The sequence below is a fragment of the Vulpes lagopus genome, chromosome 1, assembly GCF_018345385.1.
Source record: "Vulpes lagopus strain Blue_001 chromosome 1, ASM1834538v1, whole genome shotgun sequence".
Lineage (NCBI taxonomy): Eukaryota > Metazoa > Chordata > Mammalia > Carnivora > Canidae > Vulpes > Vulpes lagopus.
The window spans coordinates 147,459,304-147,481,436 of NC_054824.1; the positions used below are offsets into that span (position 1 = coordinate 147,459,304).

Genomic DNA, 22,133 nt, shown 5'->3' on the forward strand with positions numbered 1-22,133 from the left:
GGCTCAGTGGTTGAGCATCTGCCTTCAGCCCAGTGCGTGATCCCAGGACCCTGGGATCAAGTACCGTGTCGGGCTCCCTGCATGGAGCTTGCTTCTCCCTCTGCCTGTCTCTGCCTGCCTCTCTTTCTCTGTGTCTCTCATGAATAAATAAATAAATAAAATCTTAAAAAAAAAAAAGCCCCAATATGGAAAAAGCTAAAAAATGTGACTGTTTCAAAGGCAAGGTGCAGAGCCCTGTCCATAATATGGTTCTTCTGGGTTAGCATATCTACATAGCTACAGAAATTGATATATATGGGATATAGGAAGGAGGATTTAACCCTTCATTTTCTTTTTTTCTTTTTTTTAAATTTTTATTATTTATTCATGAGAGATAGAAAGAGAGAGAGGCAGAGACACAGGCAGAGGGAGAAGCAGGCTCCATGCAGGGAGCCCGACCTGGGACTCCATCCTGGGACTCCAGGATCACGCCCTGGGCTGAAGGTGGCGCTAAACCACTGAGCCACCCAGACTGCCCTTAAAAATAAAATCAAGAAAATAATCCTTTATTGTTGTATTCTAAAATAACCTTCTCTTCTTATATTTAAAAAAATAATAATCTTGTTTTCAAAGCCTGTTGTAGGAGTTTTTGAGGTGCCAGCTGCTATTGGTACTGTGACTAGCACCCCTGCTAGTGCCCAGTACATGATAGATACTGAGTAAACATTTATGCTGTGAATGAACATGTTGGAAACATTTCTTTCTGATCTCTATTTCCCTTCAGTGGACATTTCCTGAATTAAATTCATTGTAGCAATAGGTCTCAGCCTCTAAAACCCTCCCACAATCTCTGAAGAGCAGGTGAAGTGACAAGATTATCTTTTTTTTTTTTTTTAAGATTTTGTTTATTTATTTGAGAGAGAGGAAAACAGAGGAAGCATGAATGGGGGTGGGTAGGGAGAAGCAGGCTCCCCACAGAGCAGGGAATTAGACGTGGGGCTTAATCCTAGGACCCCTAGATCATGACCTGAGTTGAAGGCAGACACTTAACCACCTGCGCCACCCAGGCCCCCTGACAAGGCTTGTAACTTGTACAGCCATCCACTTCTCCCCAAAACTCAACAATTTTCACACGTTTATTTGAGAAACATTTATTGGTCACTGACTACATGCCCAGGACAGAACAAGGAGCTGGTGTCAGCTTCCCTGGATTATTTTTATAGTTATTCATTCAGCAAATATTTATTGAGCACCTACCATATATTCCAGATGTGGAAGCTGATGGAGTGTGCAAAACAGATGTGGTCCTGTTCTATGGGCATGGAAGTCCTAGTGCCATCACTCTCAACCCCATCAGACCCAAAGCCTCTTCATAAATCGGATCATGTTTAGTATCTCCTTTGCCATCTGAAAGAAATCCACAGATAAAAGAGCATATCTACACAATTATTTTTTGTAATGTTTTAAATGCAATATAAAGCAAAAATGCAGGTGAGGTCAGTGATAACAAAAGTGTATATGCTTGAGCATGACTTCCAGGATCATAGTGAAGTGCTCCAATGCTTCACCTGTACCTGGAGCCACCTTGAAATCATCTGCTACAAATGCAGATGGATAATGGGGTTGCTGTGGGTGATATCACTTTTGAAATTGTGACCAACTCCAAAAAATTACTTTATGCATAGACACTTCGCTGGAAATTTTGGTGCGTGTTAAAACTGTGCAAAAATTCACCGTGTTTCTTTGTAAAACTCACGTTCTTTGCTCAGATCATGACAGACTGGCTCTTTGTCTCCATGACTGTCCAGCAGAAAGTGGGAGGTTGGGTGAATGATAGGAGCCTAGCAGGATTAGCCATCTAGTGTCTCCTGGCCCACCCACAGATTAACCACTTACTCCAGCTCCTTGTCCCCAAGGCTGAGAAAAACAGAACTGCCTGGAAGGAAGGCATTGCCTGGCAAGAACTCTAGGTCCAGGGTGGCTGGTGGCCATGGGAGGCTTCAGGAGCAGGACCTCTGAAGAGTCAGGACAGCCCGGTCACACTGCATATCTTCAAACAGCAGGAAGTCCTGACACCCAGGAAAAAATGTGGTGGGGGTCTGGGGACTGGGGGGTTGGCTTTCCAGGTGCCAGACAGCAGGATTCCAGCTGAAGCAGACATAAAGGTGATAATCAAATAAAATCTCTGTTACAAAGGACCTTAAAACCTATAAAAATACCAAGAGTGTGCCAGCTCTGGCCTCCCCCCTGGCACAGGGCTGTGTGCCAGACTATATCTATTTATTTTTTAAAATATACATATTTTAAGCTGCCTGGGAAGTGAGGCTATGGCAGCTCTTGTATCAGGGTGTAGATCAGGGCAGGAGCACCAGGGAACATAACCAGTCAAACCCAGGCGGTGAGAGCAGGCAATATTTTCTTATTATTTTTATTCCTTACAAATTTTATTTGTTAATCTTTCCTAATCTTCATTATAATTCATACATCTCAATATATGCTGTATTTTAACAAGTACAACATATAAATATATAACTCAAACCAATATGTAACCCATTAATGAGATAATCATTAATATAATTATACAAATATCAATCATAATTAATAGGAATCCTTAGTAAAGGAAAAGCCTTTATTCCTTATTAACTTTTCTCTAATATATTTATTTTTTAATTAACCACAAAAGGGTGTGTATTTATGGTAAAAATATACTCACACAGCACTGAAGGATATAAGGTGAAAAGTAAAATTCCCCTCCCCCCACCCCCAAAGCCCCAGTTCTATTTCCCAGAGGTTAGACTTTCTCATGCAAACCTTCCCTGAAATTTTTTCTGTCCATATGCAAATATATACATGTAAATATAGCATAGACCTTTTAAAAAACACAGATGTGTGCTTCTAATATGCATCTTGTTTGGCAGTTTGCTTTCTGCATTTTACAATATCCTGGAGGACTTCTTTCCATAATAGTACACTGAGAGCTACAAGTTCTTTTTGGCTGGGCCTAGATTTCCTTTAAACCAATGCACCCCCATTTATTTAACTGGGAAGTGGGTGCACTCTGGAGCCCCAGGGGATGCGAGGTACAGCCAACCTGACAAAAATGAACTCACCCATGCAGGCATGTTTCCAGCACACCTGGGGAAGGGCAGAGGGCCCATGTTCTGGCAGGTGGCTATGCTGTGTGGGTCATCCCTTCTCCCTGTGCTAACTAGGTAAGGGTTTGCATCATGGAATTACAAGGAAACTAGGAGTCCAGTGCCCACACCATGTGGATGAGAAATCTGTGGTTAAGGATTGGCCAAATCACTGCCAGCTGGTAGAGGAACCATACTGGCTCCCAAGTCCCCACAGCCAACCTGTCGACCCACCCTATGGCATCGGTCCCTCCCCGCCTCACACCCCACCATCCCTGCCTTCCTTCCATCAAAGAAGGATTCTCCTGCCCTGGGAAGAGTTTTGAAACCATTGAGGGCCCCCCTCTTGTGCCCCAAAGAGAAAGGTAGGTAGAGGTAGCAAGCAGCCTTTGAGGTGACTTCTGTGGGGAGTATTCCATCATCCATCTTATGGATGGATTTTTATTTATTTATTTTTATTTTTTAAAGATTTTAAAGATTGTATCTATTTATTCATGAGAAACACACAGAGAAACACAGGCAGAGGGGGAAGCAGGCTCTATGCAGGGAGTCCAATGTAGGACTCAACCCCAGAACCCTGGGATCCAGCCCTGAGCCAAAGGCAGACACTCAACCACTGAGCCACCCAGGTGTCCCCAATTCCTTTTTAAAAACATAACTGCAAATAAATAATCCCATCCAGCCATGTTGGGTTCTCCATTGCTTCTTTTCTACTGACCCTCCTTGGTGGGAACCCCAATAGGAAGGGAGAAAGGGACTCCAACCCAGCAGCCAGGAGGGAGGAGGTGCAGAGATCCACCCCCCCCACTCCACCCTTCCCCACTCCTCCACACTCCCCCACCCAGCACAGGTAGTCAGTGGTGGGAGGGGTTTCAGCCTGGGGCCTGGCTACATTGGTTTCTAGGTAGATGTGCCTGGGAGCTAGGTCTCCTTAGAAGGCTTATAGGCTGATCTACGATGAAGTATGCTTGGTCAGAGTTCAGGAGAAGATTTTGTAGTGAAAGCCCAATGTATGACATCCTTAAGGGTCTTTAGCAGTCAGATGGCAACATGGCTGCATCTTCCAACAGAGGTGGCAAGGAGGTGGCTGCCTGGACACAGTGGAGGGTCAACTTCTGTCCCCCAGAGACAGGTGTTGTAGGAAAGTTGTTGCAGGATGTGACATAGGCCTGGGGTGTCACCCAGGGCCTGCTATATAGCCTCAGATGTGGAGGGTAGGGGAAGATTCTGGAATAGTCAGGAGGAGCAGACAGTGATCCTAGCAACAGGAGGGGCCAGGTGCCAAAGAACTCGGTACAAAAGAGAAGCCCACTGGGTATCAGGCCATCTCTGTCCCTGCAACTCCAAACACAGAACCACTCTTTTCCCATTTCCCTCAGTCCTGGAGACAGATGGCCTGAGGGCCACTCTGGGTCAGGAGGCCTTTGCACAGTGTGTTCAAAATGGCCAGACTCCAGAAAGTGGCCTCTGTGTTCAAGAAAAAATTATGGGGGCACCTGGGTGGCTCAGTCAACTAAGTGTCTGACTCAGTTTCGGCTCTGATCATGATCCAGGGTCCTGGGATCAAGTCCCTGGAATTGAGTCCTGAATCAGGCTCTCCACTCAGCAGGGGAGCCTGTTTCTCCCTCTCCCTCTGCCTGTTGCTCTGCCTGCTGATATCTTCTCTCTCTCTGTCAAAAAATAAATAATTTTAAAAATCTAAAATAAAATGGAAATACAGACTTTATTCAGGATAATCTGGATAGGGGAGGGGACAGAGTGTGGTCTCAAATGCTAACACAGCACAGGCAAGTGGGGGTTACAGCCAAGGAGCAGGTGGAGCAGCACCTGACCCCTCTAAGAGGTCACTACTTTTTATATTAAATTACGTGGAGAGGGTGGGGATGAGGGGGGCTGGATCCTGGCTGAACTGACCCAATGCGATCCTCGCTGAAGACAGGCGAAGGTGGTCAGACATCATGTGGGGACAGTGGAGAGTATTGGGGTCAGATACTGGGGGATGGGGAGGAGTGAGGGTGTGTTCTCGCCAAACTGACCCAGCAGGGTCCTTGCCAACAGATCTGACACGGAAGTGCACAGAAGGGCCTGGGAGAAGGTTCAGGAGCCAGACTAACGTTTGGCCAAGCAGAGAGAATTCCTGTTGTCCGCAGGCACTACTGTTCTCTCTGTGCAGGGTCCAGGGGCAGGTCCAGAGCACCAACCCAGCCCCCCTGCCCCCTGGGAGCTGGTGAGACTCTGAGGCCGGCGCCCCCCAAGCCTGTCCTGGGCAGGGATGGAGGGGCTGCTGTGAGGCCTCCCAAGCAGAAACATGAAAGGAGCCAGGTCTCAGCTGAAACCCCCCGTCCCGCTGACCACCTGCATGGGCACCTCCTCACTCCTGGCCACTGACTTGGGGTCCCCTCTCTGCCCAGTGGGGTTCCACCAAGGAAGTAGAGTGAACGCAACACCATCTGATGGGATTATTTACTTGCAGCTCTGTTATTTATTTATTTGTTTGTTTATTTATTTATTTATAAAGATTTCATTCATTTATTCATGAGAGACAGAGAGAGAGAGGCAGAGACGTAGGCAGAAAGAGAAGCAGGTTTCCTGCAAGGAGCCTGTTGCGGGACTCGATCCCAAGACCCTGGGATCACGCCTTGAGCCAAACGCCAGTGCTCAAACCACTGAACCACCGAGGCGTCCCTGCAGCTCTGTTTTTAAAAAAGGCGTTGGTCAAGGAGGAGAAAGCCCAACTGGTGAGATTCCCAGAATGATTTCATGATTTCATGGGCCTTGTTCTGCCTTCCCCGGTACAAGTGAGAAGGCACCCTGAATGGCTCTGAATCCTGGGTTAAATTTCTGAACCCCTCACCTAATGCCCCTCATGGAGACTCCTCATGTGGTGGGAGAGTGAGTTACGATTAGTGAATCACAGAGTTCAATGGATCTGGTTCCATTTTCACACCGGGCTGCACACAGAATCACCTGGGAGCTTTAAAATCTTCCCACGCCAGGGTCCCCACACCCCTGCTTGAGGCTCAGCGGTCTTCCGTCTGGGGTGCAGCCGGGAGTTGGGTTTTAAAACCTTCCTAGGTGCTTAAAAAAACAAAAAACAAACAAACAGACAAACAAACAAAACTGGCAGCCCAGGTGGCTCAGCGGTTTAGCGTGGCCTTCAGCCCAGGGCATGATCCTGGAGACCTGGGATCGAGTCCAACGTCGGGCTCCCTGCATGGAGCCTGCTTCTCCCTCTGCCTGTGTCTCTGCCTCTCTCTCTCTGTGTCTCTCATGAATAAATAAATAAAGTCTTAAAAAAAAAAAGCCTTCCTAGGTGAAAAATAAATAAATAGAATAAAATCTTCTTTGGTAATTGCAAAGGGCAGCCAAGTTGGGGACCCCCACCCCCCAATTAGCTTCCGCCTTTCCTACATCAGAAAACAGGCCTGGAGAGGGGAAGGTCTTGTCCAAGGCCCTGCCTTTCTGGCCTCCAGTCCTGGGCCCAGTGTCTTCAGCACTTTACCCCAAGCCCCCTCCTCAGGGAAATGACAGACCTTCATCCCATATCAGGGCCCCCAGCTCCCCAGCCCTCACACCCTGGGTGTGGCTGATTGGGATGCTAATTCTCCAGCGCTCACCCTCCGGGCTTCACAAGTACCTGTCAGCTCACCACTTCCTCCGGCCTCCTCCAACGCTTCAAAACTGCGAGAAACTTAATATGGCCCCAAGAACCTTTCATCCCATCCCTGCCTTTCATCTGAGCCCTTTAAAGTGCCGTGGAAAGCTTCAACTATCAGAGAACCTCCAGGAAGAAAGAAGGTGGGAGTCAGGTACCACTTTGCCCATTTCCCCGCTGACAAAACTAAGGCTCTGTGAGAGCTGCCAGGTGTCCCTACTTCCTCGAGGCCCAGTTCCTCCTGAGACGAATCAGTTGATGGGAAATCTACGGGCACTGACCAGACCCCACTGAGGCTTCCAGAAACAGATGGTGAGGCCCACAGTTGCTCTTGGACATACGCTTTCCCATGTCCTCTGTGTCTCAACACCTACCCTGGGTGCTGTGCTCCTTGCCTCTGCACACCCAGGAGCTCGTGGCCGTCATGCACTGTGTGAGCTGGGCCCAGAGTTCCACATGCCCCTGGGGTCCTGCTCACACACACACACCCCCACCCCGCCCCCTGAGAGCTCGAAGGCCAGGTGGGGCGCCCAGGTGAGCACACCTGGGAAAACACTAAGATGTGACAGACGGGCAGTGTGGGCACTGGGGAGCCCTGCCAGTCGCAGGCCATGGAGGGTGGGAGGGGGCAGAGGCAGAGAGCATGCACAGGGCCCCCCAACTCACTCAGTCCACAAGATGGCCAATGCCACAGGCAGGATGGTGTTCATTCTCATGCACAGGTTGGCTGTGGCTTGCACTTGGCCTGACTCCCCAGCTGGGCAAGCCCTCTCCTAGGCGAGCTCCTATGCTGCTCCGAGGCACATTTAGCAGCTCAGAGTGCTTGGGGGCCCTGCTCTGCCCCAGCTCCGACAATGGGTAAGGGACTAGAGTGAAGACAAGTGTGAGCACCTGCACCCTTCCTGGTGTGGGAGTCTTGAGAGTGGGGAGCTGCCCGAGCCCATGGAGCATGCCAGTGGCAGAGGTTCCCTGGCCCCCCAGTGATGTACCCTGAGCCCCTGTGGTGCTGGTTGGAGAAAAAGTCAGACCCAGCTTCTGACAGGGAAGGCAGGCAGGTGAGATGGGCAGGCAGGCAGCAGGCCTGAGAAGCCCCCTGGCCCAGAAGACCCTGACCTGGTCCTGGGCCAAGACAACTTTTGAGTGTTCGCACCCATACCTCCATGGGGGATGGAACCCCAAGTCATACATCTCAGGCCAGGAGCTTTGGCGTCTGCGTGGGAGGACAGATGTCACTTGGATGAGGCTGCAGGAGGTTGGAGGCTGTCCTGTTGGGCTCCAGACATTGGAATGACCTCCCAAGGAACAGCTCTGTACCATTCCTGAACCAGCTCTGACTTTGATGAATAGCCGTGGGGCTGAAACAGGGAGAGGCCTTCTGGAGCCTAAGATGGAGGCTCCCCAGCCCCCTTATCCAGCCCTGGACTCCACCCCCAGGCCTGAGATTCCAGGTCTCTCACCTCCAAGTGAGAGACGCAAACTTGTCATCCAAATGAGACGTCCACTCAATCTCATTCTCTCTTTGGACACGCCAGGAGGCAGAGATGTGCTCAAGTTTCTGATCCTCTCCTGCCCTAAAGGCTTCCAAAACATCTTGGGGTTAAGACAAAGGTATCTTAGCCCCAAGGGCCCAGCATAGACCTGACCTCCCTGGAGCCCTGTCTGAAGGGCATCATGCTCCTGGCCCACTTGCAGAGCTGGAGTCAGGTGCTTTCAGAGCAGGGCTGATTCCCACCAAGCAAGGTCTTCCCAGAATGGGAGCCCCTGGGACTTCCCCTGGGGCATCCTGGACACAGCCCGAGACCTCCCAAATCCAGAACACATGGAAGGTTACAAGAATTTAAGAGTAGCTGCTGTACAAGAAGTATGGATATTTTATTTATTTATTATTTTAGAAGGGGAGGTGGGGAGGAGCAGAGGGAAAAGGACAAGCAGGATCCCCACTAAGTGCAGAGCCCCACAGAGGGCTGGATCCCACGACCCTGAGACCATGACCTGAGCCAAAACCAAGAGTCAGATGCTCAACCGACTGAGCCGCCCACAGATATTTGACGCATGTGTGAGGTAAAGCGTGAAAGCCCCTTGCCCCACAGATGAGCCTACCTACCCAGTTTGGACTGTGGGCTCTGAGACGCTTTGAAGGAATCACATATGTATTGGGAGCCTATTACCTACAGATTTGATGGCATGCTAGGCACAAGATCGTATCATGCATTCATGCTCACCAAGAAATTATTCTCGGGTTCAGGGAACAAGATTTGTCTGTATAAAAACTCTGCATGTCTACTCCCAGGTATGAACGTTACACACATGCCCATACTCGGAGAGGGGTCATAGTGGCTGCCCCCAGCTTGATTTATTTACAGGTCTCTCCTTTTTCCTGGGGCTCTATTTGATTTCTACAGGAAGTAGGACTCACACCAGGGAGCTGTGGGGTGGGAGGAGGGGTGGGCAGGCCCAAGAGGGACTGTGGATTCACGGCAGAGGGTTTGAGCTAGGGTGGCAGGGGGTGGGGGGTATCTAGGAGGAGCATGAGCCCTCAGAGGAGCAGGGCCGGAGCAGGGGCCTGAGCAGGGGCAGGTGGGGTTTGGGAGGTGAGTAGGGATGGCCCCAGGTGGAGTAGGGGTGCGAGATGACCTCTGGCTCTGGACCTGTCTCCCCACCATCACCCTCTGCTCAAGTCTGGGAAGGGGACCCCTACACAGGGTCCCCACACTGGGCAGCGCCTGGTAAACACCCCCATTAGGCTTGCAGGAGGCCATGTGCAGAACCTGCAACGGGTTCTCTGGAGGCTGTGAACCAAGGGCAGCCTTGCCTCTTCTGGAACGTTGCTTGGTGGGCTCCTGAGTCCCTCACTCTGGGAAAGGTCCCTCACCTCTCGTTGGCCCAGAGGCCCAGGGCCATGCATGCAGCAGGTGGGGTGTTGCTTCCAGCATGCTGGGGATGAGGTGCGGGTCAGCACTTAGGGCCTTCACGGGGCTCAGCTTGGCTGCGGCCTGGCCCCCATCATCCTGCGACATTCCTGCCTTTATGTCCACACTCTTCTCCCCAAGGCTTTGTCCTAATGCACCTACACTCTGCCTCTGCCCCTTGTGTAGGGAGCTCCCCAGGGCTCCCACTGAGCTTACTCCATTCTGATCTGGTGGCTGGGGCTCGTGGGGCCTTAAGCCCAGACACCCATCATGCCCACTCTCCACACCACCCCAAACTCACCTCCTGTGCCTGTGTTCACAAAGCAGCAGACCCTACCTTCCCAGAGCCATGCTCTTGTCCTCAGGTTCAGTATCTTCTTCCACTTCTTTCTTTCTTTAAAGGATTTTATTTACTATTTGAAAGAGAGAGAGCGAGAGAGCTCGAGCTCACATGAACAGGGGGAGGGGCAGAGGGAGAGGGAGAAGCAGGCTCCCCGCTGAGCAGGGAACCTCATGTGGTGCTCAATTCCAGGATCCTGGGATCATGCATGACCTGAACCAATGGAAGCCACTGAACCCACTAAGCCCCCCAGGCACTCCCTTCCACTTCTTTCAAAGACACCGAGTTTTGCTTTTTTTTTTTTTTTTTTTTTAACTTCTCATTCTGGAAGAATCTCAAACAGTAGAGTGGATGGTATAGTCAATGGTCCAAACCCAGCTTCAACTGTTGAATATCCAATTTTGCTTCTTCTGGATTCCCCTCCTCTTCCCACTGCTCCCAAGCTAGATTATTGTGGAGCAATCTCAAACATTTTATTATTTCTTCTGCCAGTATTTCTATGTATTTCTGAAAGACAATAAAAATACAGCACAAATCACTATCATAACTAAAAAAAAATTAATCGCAATTCTCTAATATCTCATAGCTAATGTTCACATGTCCTAACTAGTCCTAGACATGAATTTTTCTTCGGGCACCTGGGTGGCTCAGTCAGTTAAACACCTGACTTGGGTTTAGTTTAGGTCATGATCTCAGGGGCCTGGGATCAAGCCACCTGTCCTTGGGCTCTGCGCGGAGTGGGGAGTCTGCTTGTCCCTCTGCCCCTCCCCCTCCACTTGTGCTCTATCTTTCTCAAAGAAATAAATATTTTAAAAAACAGAAATGAATTTTTCTTTTTTAAAGACATCTCTGTATCCAGCGTGGGGCTTGAACTCACAAACACAGGCATCAAGAGTCACATGCTCCACCAACAGAGCCAGCCAGGTGCACCAGAAGTGAATTTTCACAGGTGGTTTGTTCACATCAGGATCCAAACATTGCATCAAGTTGATAGGGCTCTTTGGTCCCTGTTAGTCTATAGATGGTTCTCTCTCTGTCTCCCTCTCTCTCCTATTTATTTGATGAAGCGGCTGACATTTGTCCTGAATTTCCCACAGTCTGGGTTTTGTTGATTGCATTGCTGTGGCAATGTGTGAGCTGTTGCTAGTCCCTGTACTTCTTCAAAGCTGGTAGTGAGTTCCAATAGCTGGCTTACACTCGGGTTCTTTGGGGAGAATGATGCATTCATAGGCGGTGATGTGTATTTCTGCCAGGAAGGAGAGCTGGCAGCCAAGCTGATCATTGCTCAGGCTCATTACTTGACTGGAGGCTGCAAAATGAGGATGTCCTAACCCTATCATTCCTTCCCTGTTTATCAGCAGAGCACTTCCGTAAGGAGAAACTTTTCTTTCTTTCTTTCTTTCTTTTTTTTTTTTTTTACCATTTTATTTATTTATTCATGAGAGACAAGAGAGAGAAGCAGAGACATATATAGTCAGAGGGAGAAGCAAGCTCCCTGTGGTGACCCTGATGTGGGACTCGATCCCAGGACCCTGGGATCATGCCCTGAGCTGAAGGCAGACACTCAACTGCTGAGCCACCCAGATGAAACTTTTCTTTATCAACAGTTTGTTTACCTTGAGCTACAGTCATACAGAAAAGGCAGGACAAATACTTGCTTCATTGTTTACCAGTTCTTAGTATACAGGATTTGTTCCCTAAGACAAACAATTTTTTATGACCATTATGAAATAACAGAGAGATATATATGTGTGTCTATCTATCTATCTCCTTTTTTTTTTTTTTTTTTTTTTAGTGTGAGAGCATGTATGTGCATGGCACATGAGTGGGGAGGTTGGCAGACAGAGAGAGAGAGAGAGAGAGAATCTCAAGCAGGCTCCATACCCAGTGCAGAGCCCGACGAGGGGCACCATCCTCATGACCGACCCTGGGATCATGACCTGAGCTGAAACCAAGAATTGGATGCTTAACTGACTGGGCCACTCAGGTGCCCTGATTCTAATATATTTGATATGTTTCAACCTATTCATTATTCTTACTGATGTTCAAGTCATCCTGTTCAACCAGTGGGAGCCTTTGCAACTTATTTCCTGAGAAGCTAGCTTAATAGTGTTTGTTTTGTCCTCTGCAGATATGATCGACTATTCCAGACTCATCCATTTGCTGCCCCTGACCTAAAATGAGCCATTTCTCACGGAAGGCCCAGTGTAAAGGGACCCTCCTCCTTGTCCTGGTCCTGGAGCTGAGTGCCTGGCCCAAAGTTGACACTCAGAGCATATTGACTACAATCTGAAAGAGGTCTGCATCATTTCCTCTTCCACTGAGAGAGTGGAACTGTTTATTTAAAACCCTACATCTTAAAAAATATTAAAATAAAACCATACGTCCTGGTGCAAATTAAAATGAAATAGTATCTCCTTGGAAGTGCCTTCTCTCCTATGTCCACTGACAGTCTGTGTCTGATCGGACCAACTTCAAGTGGTATTTTACTTGCTCAGATGTCCCTCATCTGTTGTGGGCAACAATATCCAGCAAAGGGCAGTACTGTGGAGGTACACACCCACTGCTTGCCGGTCTGGAACCAATCTTAGGTTACACTGGCTATCTGCTAACACTTTAATAAATTATTTGGGAGTAGAAAAGACAGGTATTGGCAGATTCTGTGTTCTCCTAATGCCTCTCTCTCCACTTGCCTTTGTCCAGGGTGAGCACACGCAGGATATGTGATATACACTAATTCTGTACCAGACCATGTCCCACACAGAGTCAGAGAACTTTTGGAGCAAAGTTTTACCATATGGTGGAAGAGGACAAAACCGTCAAAACGGAATGGGGTTTGAGTCCAAAGTCGATGTGAAAGAAGCCTCAAAAAGCTTTCACCGGGGACACCTGGGTGGCTCAGTGGTTGAGTATCTGCCTTTGGCTTAGAATGTGATCCCAGGATCCTGGGATCAAGTCCTGTATCAAGGTCCCTGCAGGGAGTCTGCTTCTCCCTCTGCCTGTGTCTTTGCCTCTCTCTGTGTCTCTCACGAATAAGTAAATAGAATCTTAAAAAAAAAAAAAAAAAAAAAGCTTTTACCACCTCATGTGCTGGCATGGCCACTTCTGAAGAAAGACCACAGCAAGGATTGACGCCCTGATCCGTGGCCCCATCCGTGGCCCCATCTGGGTGGCACTGTCCAGTGTGGAGATGAGGTCATCATTTTGATGATCTAGAGCTCTGTTTAAACAACACAAAATGAGAGTCCAGAATTCAAATCTAGTGTCTGATTGTGAGCCAACTAAATACCTCTTTGTATCTGCATATGAACAGTTATCAAAGAAGAGGAATTTGCTGGCTGATGACCTGAGCTGTCCTGGTGCATACAGCAGCCACTGGCCACCTGAGGCTGCTTACTTTTAAATCAGTTAATGTGAAATAAAGTTAAAAAACAAAAAACAAACAAACAAACAAAAACCCAGTCCAGGGGCATCAGCTCCATCGAAAGTGTCAATGGGCATGCTGTGGAAAGAAACACAGACAAATGTACAGTTTGAGGGCCAAATACTCAGCTGTCCTTTTGGTGCTTCCATCATCAAGCATGTGGACACACCTGGAAAATCAATGGTCTTCTCTCTGAGGTTACGCTGTTCCTTTAACTTCCTTGCTTATGTGAGCCTGGGTGGTAAAACACTACCCGGAGGCTTTGGGTAGAAATATTTGAAAGAAGACACGGAGTCATCCTTCTAAAAAAAAAAAAAAAAAAAAAAAACTCCCTGTGTTGAGCTCCAAACCTACACCTCATTTGTTATTTGAATTTATTTGATGTTAACCTAACAACAAAAGAGGCCTCTCTTAACCTTTTATCACTTTCCTGGCGCATTGATACCTTTCAGGGGATGTGGTCTCTCAATCTCTTGTAACCTCTGCTTCTGGAATACACTTCAGAAACTCCAGAGGCTGGGGCAGCGGGCAGAGAGGAAGTCAAAGCCAGGATCAAAGGAGCCCACAGCTCAGGGGCTCAGGGTGGAAGCAGAGCCATCAACTCTCCTTTTCCCGGTTCTCTGGTCAATAAACACCCCAGCTCCAGCTAGGGCGTGAGGGCTGGGTCTCAGGGCAGCGCCTCCAAGGGCCAGACCTGAACAACAAAGCCGGGAAGACGGTACTTAGCACTTAGAGAGGAAAGGCAGGTGGCTGTGATGTTTGGGGGAGTCAGCGACAGGAGCTGTGGTGGGAAATGTGGAGGATGAGCAGGATGGGGTCACCCCGAGGGGCTCCTGCCTCCCCACTGGGGCTGCTCCAAATAATTTTATATATATATATATATATATATATATATATATATATATATATATATATATATATTTTTTTTAGCTTGTTGCTTTTCTACTGCCTCTTTACCGGCCATCCCTCAGGATACAGGGTGTGTCTCCGGGGACTGTCTCCTCTGTCTCCTTGGGCTTCGGGCTCCCAGTCCGTTTCAACAGGTGTTACCCATAGACCAAACGCAAATAAGGACTGAAGCCCTGAGCGAGTCAGGTGGTTGAGCAGAGCTCAGGTGTGGAGGAGACCCCCTGATGGCAACGACCCTTGCCTTTGGCTAATCCTGAACTTAGGCGAGGTGTGCTATCCTGGAACCGGTAAACTGGCTTTGGTGCAGGAAGGTTCCTTCTGGAGTCTATTAAAAATATACTTAGGGGCACCTGGGGGGCTCAGTCAGTGAAGCGTCTGCCTTCCCCCGCCCCCCCTGCTTATGTTCTCTCCTTTGCTCACTCTCTCTCTCATATAAATAAATAAATTTTCAAAAGTACTTAAATTTCACAGATTATGTTTTGGGAAAATAATTTGCAATAATTATTTTTTAAGATGCTGTCAAGGATCGGGCTCTTTCTGTTTTCCATTTGGGTAAACAGGTATAGAAGAATTAGCAAATATTCAGTGTATGCCTGCAGCAGGATAACTGAGTAAGGAATCTAGAACTTGGGTTTCATGGAACCTGCTTATGATTTTAGAGATGTCTGTCACAGACAAGAGGAGCAGAAAGTACCTGTGATTTTGAGTGAATGGACGCATCCGAGCTTCTTTTTTTTATTTTTTAAAGATTTTATTTATTTATTCATGAGAGACACAGAGAGACACAGAGACACAGACAGTGGGAGAAGCAGGCTCCCTACAGGGAGCCCCATGTGGGATTTGATCTCAGGACCCTGGGATCAAGCCCTGAGCTGAAGGCAGATGCTCAACCACCAAGCCATCCAGCGCCCCCACATCAGAGCTTCTGAAGAAAGCTGTGGAAGCTTATAGTTTCCTAACCTACCTGATCAGGGTAAACCCTGGAACTGGGAAATCCATTCCTGGTGAAGCAGTATCTCTTTCCAGATATATTGCTCGTACCCTCTGCTTCAGTTTCATAATGCTAGTTTTATAAAAACATTCACATTTTAACAGTTTTCCCACTAATTTTTTTCTTTCTTAAGGATCCAACCCAAGACGCTTTGCCAGCTCAATGCGTAGAACATGCGACTCTGGATCTTAGGGTTTTGAGTTCCAGCCCCGTTGGGTGTAGACTTTACTTTAAAAAAGTGGGGGGGGGATGCCTGGGGGGCTCAGCGGCTGAGCACCTGCCTTCGCCTCAGGATGTGATCCTGGAGTCCTGGGATCGAGTCCCACATCAGGCTCCCTGCATGGAACCTGCCTCTCCCTCTGCCTATGTCTCTGCCTCTCTCTCTCTGTGTCTCTCATGAATAAATAAATAAAATCCAAGAAAAAAGAAAAAAGGACCCAACTCAGAATATCACTTTGCATATAGTCATCTGCATATGATTTAAAATTCATAAGAAAGGGATCCCTGGGTGGCTCAGTGGTTTAGTGCCTCCCTTTGGCCCAGGGCCCCACATCGGGCTCCTCGCATGGAGCCTGCTTCTCTCTCTGCCTGTGTCTCTGCCTCTCTCTCTCTCTCTCTCTCTCTCTCTCGCTCTGTGTCTCATGAATAAATAAAATCTTTAAAAAAAATAATAAGAAAGAAGCACCAAGGAGTGTAAAAGGAAGCCTCCCTCTCCTATTGCTCACTCCCAGTTTCAATCCTGGGTTTCCACTGTATTCCCACCAAGGTGGCTCCTTAGGTATATACAAGCACACAATTAAAACTTCATTTAGAGCAAAAGGAAGAGAGAAGGGGAAAGGCTGAAATCTTATTGCAATATGGAGGATTATGATACCACAAGCTCCCCAGAAAAGTCAGGAAGGAAAACACTTGTTGGCTGGGTCTGCAGGAGGAGCAGGCCACAGCCTAAGTGCTGGCACCTCTTACTGCCAGTTAAAAATGCAGAAAAGGCTGCATGTGCAGGTTGCTCCATCCAGCCATCCCCTGTTCCACTCATGACCAGACTGCTGGTTCCTCTGGGAAGGTCCACCTTCAGGCCTGTGGGGCCCCACAGGGAGCAAGTGCCACAGAGGAACAGGGCTGGGATGCAGGACTAGGGGGTGTCCACAGAGCCAGAGACTTCCTGTGGCTCCTGACCGAGGCTGTTTCTGGCTTGCTGGATCCCCTCTGCTGTTAGACCTCAAGTGGCAGCAAAGCTCTGCCTTCGTCAGAGGCTGGTCTTCTGGTCCTGGTAGCTTAGCCACAGCTAGGGAACTGGGGTCTGCAGGGATCTGGCTCCATCACCACTGCCTGCGACTGGGACTCTAATGAACCCAATGAGCCTGCAAGACAACCCTGGAGACTGGAGGGGACGGGGTTTTGCCCTCCTTCCTAAGGTGCAGGGGGACTGAGCGGTGAGCACAGGAGTCTTGTCTGAATTGTCAAACTATTCCTGATCAAACTATTCCCTGATGGGAATACCTGCTTCATAGGAACATACGCCTCACACAGGGATGCTTCATAAATGTTCTCAGATGGGACGCCTGGATGGCTCTCTTGGTTAGTTGTTGGCCTTGGGCTCAGGTCAGATCTCAAAGTCCTGGGATGGACCCCTGCGTGGGGCTCTCTGCTTGGTGGAGAGTCTGCTTCTCCCTCTGCCCCCTCTCCCTCCCCCTGCTCATGCTCTCTTTCTCATTCTTCTCTCAAATAAACAAAAAAAAACCCACCTTTTTTTAAAAAACGGGGTTTGGGTTAATGAAAGAATGACGGGGAGCGTAGTAAAACAGAGGGTCTGACCTCTCACCCCTTATGCCCTCTGCCTGAAGACTGCAATGATCCGGCAAAGGAAAAGGAGGGGAGGGAGTGGGGGTGAAGATAGAGGAGCAGGCTGGGGACCGGCTGGGCTGACTGTTAGAGTCTCAGGGTTTGACACCCAGCCCCTGGCACCCCTGTCACACTCCTGGCCCCCCCCATCCCCACCCTCCTCCCCCTGGCCCCGGGAGAGAATCAGGCACAGAGCTTCTGGCCGCAGCAGGCTTTCTGCTCGATGCTAGGAAAGCCCACGCAGGACGACAACACCCCAGGCCGTCCCGGGGGCCTCACAGCATCCCAGAATGGATGGCCAGGCAGGGACAGTGCCTGAAGGCCCCTCCCAAAGGAAAGCCACCTTGCAGAGTCCTGGCCAAGTCGGGGCTGCGGTTCTGGGAGCAGGAAGCGCGGGCTCCTCCCCTGCGTGGAGCAGTTGGCAGGCAGGACCCACTAAGGGCAGCCAGGGGCATCCTGCGCAGCCGGCGCGCGGGGCGGGGGGTCGGGCGGGGAGGGTCGGGCGCCCGCGGCGTCGGACGGCAGGCGGCTGGGGAGCGCCGCTGGAGGCCCGGGCCAGGTCTCGAGCCTGTAACCCAGGGCACGTTCAGGCCGCCGCGCCCAGGAGACCCTCCGGCCCCCCCAGAAGGGCCGCCCCCGCTCCGGGCTGGGTCTCGGCCTCCCTCGGCCGCCTCTTCCTCCGCACCCCCCACCCCCACCCCCGTCCCGACTCGGGATGCGCCGGGGAGGCCGGCGGAGGGCGGGGGCCGGGCTGCGGGACCACCGGGTACCGGGGCTGGCACGTGGCGGGGTGTGCGCGGGTCGGAAAACACCTCGGGGACGCGGACGCGGGCCCCGGGATGTGGATTGGGGCAGCGGGCGGGGGCATCGCTGGGGCGACTGGGGGAGGCCGGGGCCGGCGGGCGGGGGCATCGCTGGGGGCGACTGGGGGAGGCCGGGGCCGGCGGGCGGGGGCATCGCTGGGGCGACTGGGGAGGGGGCCGGGGCCGGGCCGGGCCGGGCGGGGCATCGCTGGGGGGGACTGGGGGAGGCCGGGGCCGGCGGGCGGGGGCACCGCTGGGGGGCGACTGGGGGAGGCCGGGGCCGGCGGGCGGGGGCATCGCTGGGGGGTGACTGGGGGAGGCCGGGGCGCGGGCGGGGGCATCGCTGGGGTGACTGGGGGAGGCCGGGGCCGGCGGGCGGGGGCATCGCTGGGGGTGACTGGGGGAGGCCGGGGCCGGCGGGCGGGGGCACCGCTGGGGGCGACTGGGGGAGGCCGGGGCCGGGCGGGCGGGGGCCGGGGGCGACTGGGGGAGCCGTGGGCCGGCGGGCGGGGGCAGCCCTGGGGGTACTGGGGGGCCGGGGCGCGGGCGGGGGCATCCTGGGGGGACTGGGGGGGCCCGGGGCCTGGGGGCGGGCGGGGGGGGCACCGCTGGGGGGTGACTGGGGGAGGCCGGGGCCGGCGGGCGGGGGCATCGCTGGGGGGCGACTGGGGGAGGCCGGGGCCGGCGGGCGGGGGCATCGCTGGGGTGACTGGGGGAGGCCGGGGCCGGCGGGCGGGGGCACCGCTGGGGCGACTGGGGGAGGCCGGGGCCGGCGGGCGGGGCAGGATGGGCGGGGGTCGCCGTCCGTGGGGGGGCTAAGTTCACGCCTCCCCTCCCCCGCGCGCGGCGGCGGAAGCGGCAGTTCCCACGGCGTCCGGCGGGGCTGGGGGCGGGCCGGCCCCTGGGGGGACTCGGGCCTCCGCGCGCCCCGCCCTCTGAGCGCGCCGCCGCCCCTCCCTCGCCCGCGCCCTATAACCCGGGGTCCCGGCCCCTCGGGCTGCGCACTCGCTGGCGCAGCGATGGCCGCGGCTCGGTCCCACCAGCTCGGCTTCGGGGCGGCCCCCGCCCTCCCCGCGCTCCCCGCGCTCCCCGCGCCCCCGCCCGGCCCCGCCGGCCCCGCCGCCCCCGCCGCCCCGCCTCGGGTCCCGGGCCCCTTCCCCGGCTTCCTGGGCGCCCGCCCCGCGCCCCCCACGTGCCCCGCGGGCGCGCCCGCCCCGTCGGCCTCGGCCTCGCAGCGCCGCAAGCGCACGTCGTTCAGCGCGGAGCAGCTGCAGCTGCTGGAGCTCGTGTTCCGCCGGACCAGGTACCCCGACATCCACCTGCGCGAGCGCCTGGCGGCGCTCACCCTGCTGCCCGAGTCCAGGATCCAGGTGAGCCCCCCACCTGCCGGCCCGCGGCCGCCCAGGGGCTGAGGTCGGTACCCGTGGCTGGGGCGGTCGTCGGCGTCCGGCTTCACGGGGGCCCCTGCAAGGGTCCGCACGTCCGCCCCGAGCGGGAGGGTGAGAAGGATTTTCGCACTTTTGCCTTGTTGGGGAAGAGACAGGTGAGGTGCGGCTGGGGCTTCCCGGGTGGGACACTGACTCTCCGAGCGGCCCCTGCGCCCCCAGGCCACTTTCCTGGGCGGGGTGTCTTGGGCCTGGAATTTTGGTTCGAAGGGATGTGACTTCTCGGGGTAAAGCCTGAGCCCGTGGAGCTTCTGGTGACACTTTGAAGAATCCGGTGATTTGGATCGGAATCCTGCAGGTTGCTGCGGACAAGAGCCTGCCGTTTTGCGCGCGAGTCTGCAGCGTGTTGGCCTGTGACACACGCGCTTTCAGTACGAGTCCTCGGTGTAACCCTGGCGGGAGCGGGCTTGTTTCCCGCGGCCCCGGTGGAATGCTTGTGGGCTCCCGCAGTTGGCACAGAGGCTGCCTAAGAGGACACGCTCAATGTTGGCGGGGAGACGGTGAGCAGAAACATCCACACAAGTCAAGTCCGCAGAGCAAAATCGCCTTCTTGATTGACCTGACAAGGGGCTATACTTCCAGAAGTTGAATTTCTAAATTGCTTTAACACCTGTCAGTCATCTTCAAGCACAGAAGCATTTCATTCTCAAATCCTAAGTGCTTCTCTTTTGCACCCCCCTCCCACCCCCGGCTTTTCATTGCAGACATTGCAGGTAGAACTGTGTGGTTTTTCCCATTTTGCACCTGGGAATGGGGAAGCAGGGCAAGCCTGGGGGCCTGAACCCCTGCCTGCAGACTGGGCCATGTGGGCCCCCTGCTTTCTGGAAACGCCGAAGCTCTGGTGCAGGGAGCCAGGGCCCGTTGGACTGGAACTCAGGAGCCTGGAGCTGGTGGAAGGACTCCAGCCCCTAGCAGCTTCTTTCTCCCTCTTCCAGGTGTGGTTCCAGAACAGGCGCGCCAAGTCCAGGAGGCAGAGCGGGAAATCCTTCCAGCCCCCCTCTGGGCCCGAGCTTTTCCTCCACCAAGCTGCTCAGGAAGTGGAAGCCAAGCGTCTGAAGCCGCAGCTGCCTCTTGAAGTGGACGTGAACTGCCTGCCCGACGCCAACAGGGTTGGAGAGGGCGTTTCCCACCCCAGCAGCCAAGGTCAGAGCTTCGGAACCTATTCTCCCCTCTCCGATGACGCTGTCTCAAAGCTGGACTCATGGGAGGAACACATCTTTTCTACCTTTGGTCACTCTTGAGTCAGGGCGAGGTCAGGATAAGCTCTGAGGGGCTGTCACTGAGTTGGGCGACACATGTCAGAATGCTGTCCCTTCTGGCTCCCATGCCGGGGACACGCGTGTCCTGGCCTCGGTGGGGGTTTTCACCAGCGTCTCTTGCCTGGGAAGCTCCCTCTCCTCAGCCTGTGTCCCTGGACCCGGTTCTCCTTCCTCCGAAGCCCCCTCCCTGCCAGGCCCTCAGTCTTCGGACCGTGCATCTCCAGATCCGCGCCCCTGCTCCTTCAACCGTCTTGCCCTCACCTTCCGTCCTGCCCTCACTTTCCAATGGGCTTTGTCGGAACCCCTTGCAGCCTTTACAGGAACACTGCAGCCAGGCTTCCTTTCCCCCTGGCCTTGAACTGACTTGAACCCCGTCCACGCCCTATCCCCGAGACTTACTGCTCTTCTAGGTGGCCAGTCATCTTTAGGCTCGAGCACGGCTCCAGTGATTCTGCACGCAGATCATTGCAAGAGCCCCCTTGGCATCCCCCGGCTTTTCACACATCTTCTCTTTAGAAATCTGTTGTAGCCTACAGTAGCCACCAGATGGAAAAAACCTTCTGACCCTTGCAGACAACCACCTGACACCTCCAGCCATCAGGACAGCTGTGCAGAACTCAAGGTCACTCGTGCACGGCTGTGCCTGTCTCCGGCCCCTCCTGATTCTCAGGGACCTAACGAGTACCTGGTTCCTTCAGTCACTCAAAGGACCCCGCCACCCCACATCTGAACTGTCTTCTAATCCTGATCTTACTTACCTCTTACTCCAGCTGCACCAGCACTGCCTGTAGCACTTGCCATTGTACCAGGTGCAACTTGGGTGGGTTATTAAATGCTTTTCACAAATGCTTCACTGTCATTCTGTTGAAATTAGTTCTGTCCTTTGGATTGCACGTTGTGCGGTGTGTCACCCCACAATTGCTTGGCACACATTGCGTGGCCCTGAAAACTGTGGAAGAACAGAGTCTCTGCAGATGTAGTGGATCGCTGGAGGTCCTTGGGTCATCAGGCTGCTGTGCTGAGGGCTCATTAAGAGTGTCACATGAGTGTCGGTTTCAGATTTCTCTCACTTTATGTATTTTCAGAATGTGCAAACCTAAGGAGGGCACTTGATGGGATAGACACTGGGTGTTATATGTTGGCAAATTGAATTTAAATAAAATATTTTTTAAAAGGATGAATTGGCATCTGAGAACAACAAAAAAGAACATATGCAAATTAGTATCTAAGTTAGCCTGAGATAACTTAAAATCTTGTCTTGATGTCTTGAGGGTTTTTCAAACTTCTGGAGGTCTGGGGAGACCATTTGTCTATAGGGTGGCCCGGGGTGTATGAGTCACTCAGGGGGAGGCTTGCAGGAGCGGTGGGTGGAGCCAGGACTCCTGTCTGGGTGTTGCTAGAACAGTCTGAGTTCCTAAGAGTGTCTGGGAGATTAATACAGGC

The 22,133-nt window shown here is 52.6% G+C and overlaps 1 protein-coding gene across 1 annotated transcript; it reads left to right on the forward strand.

The window, feature by feature from the left end:
- Positions 1-19,122: 19,122 nt before the first annotated feature.
- Positions 19,123-21,852, forward strand: MIXL1 (Mix paired-like homeobox; the record flags this gene model as incomplete). The annotated part of the gene is made up of 2 exons (XM_041749514.1): positions 19,123-19,356; positions 20,367-21,852. Coding segments are annotated over 2 exons (540 nt in total), but the record flags the coding sequence as incomplete, so codon positions are not given.
- Between the last annotated feature and the right edge of the window lie 281 nt (positions 21,853-22,133).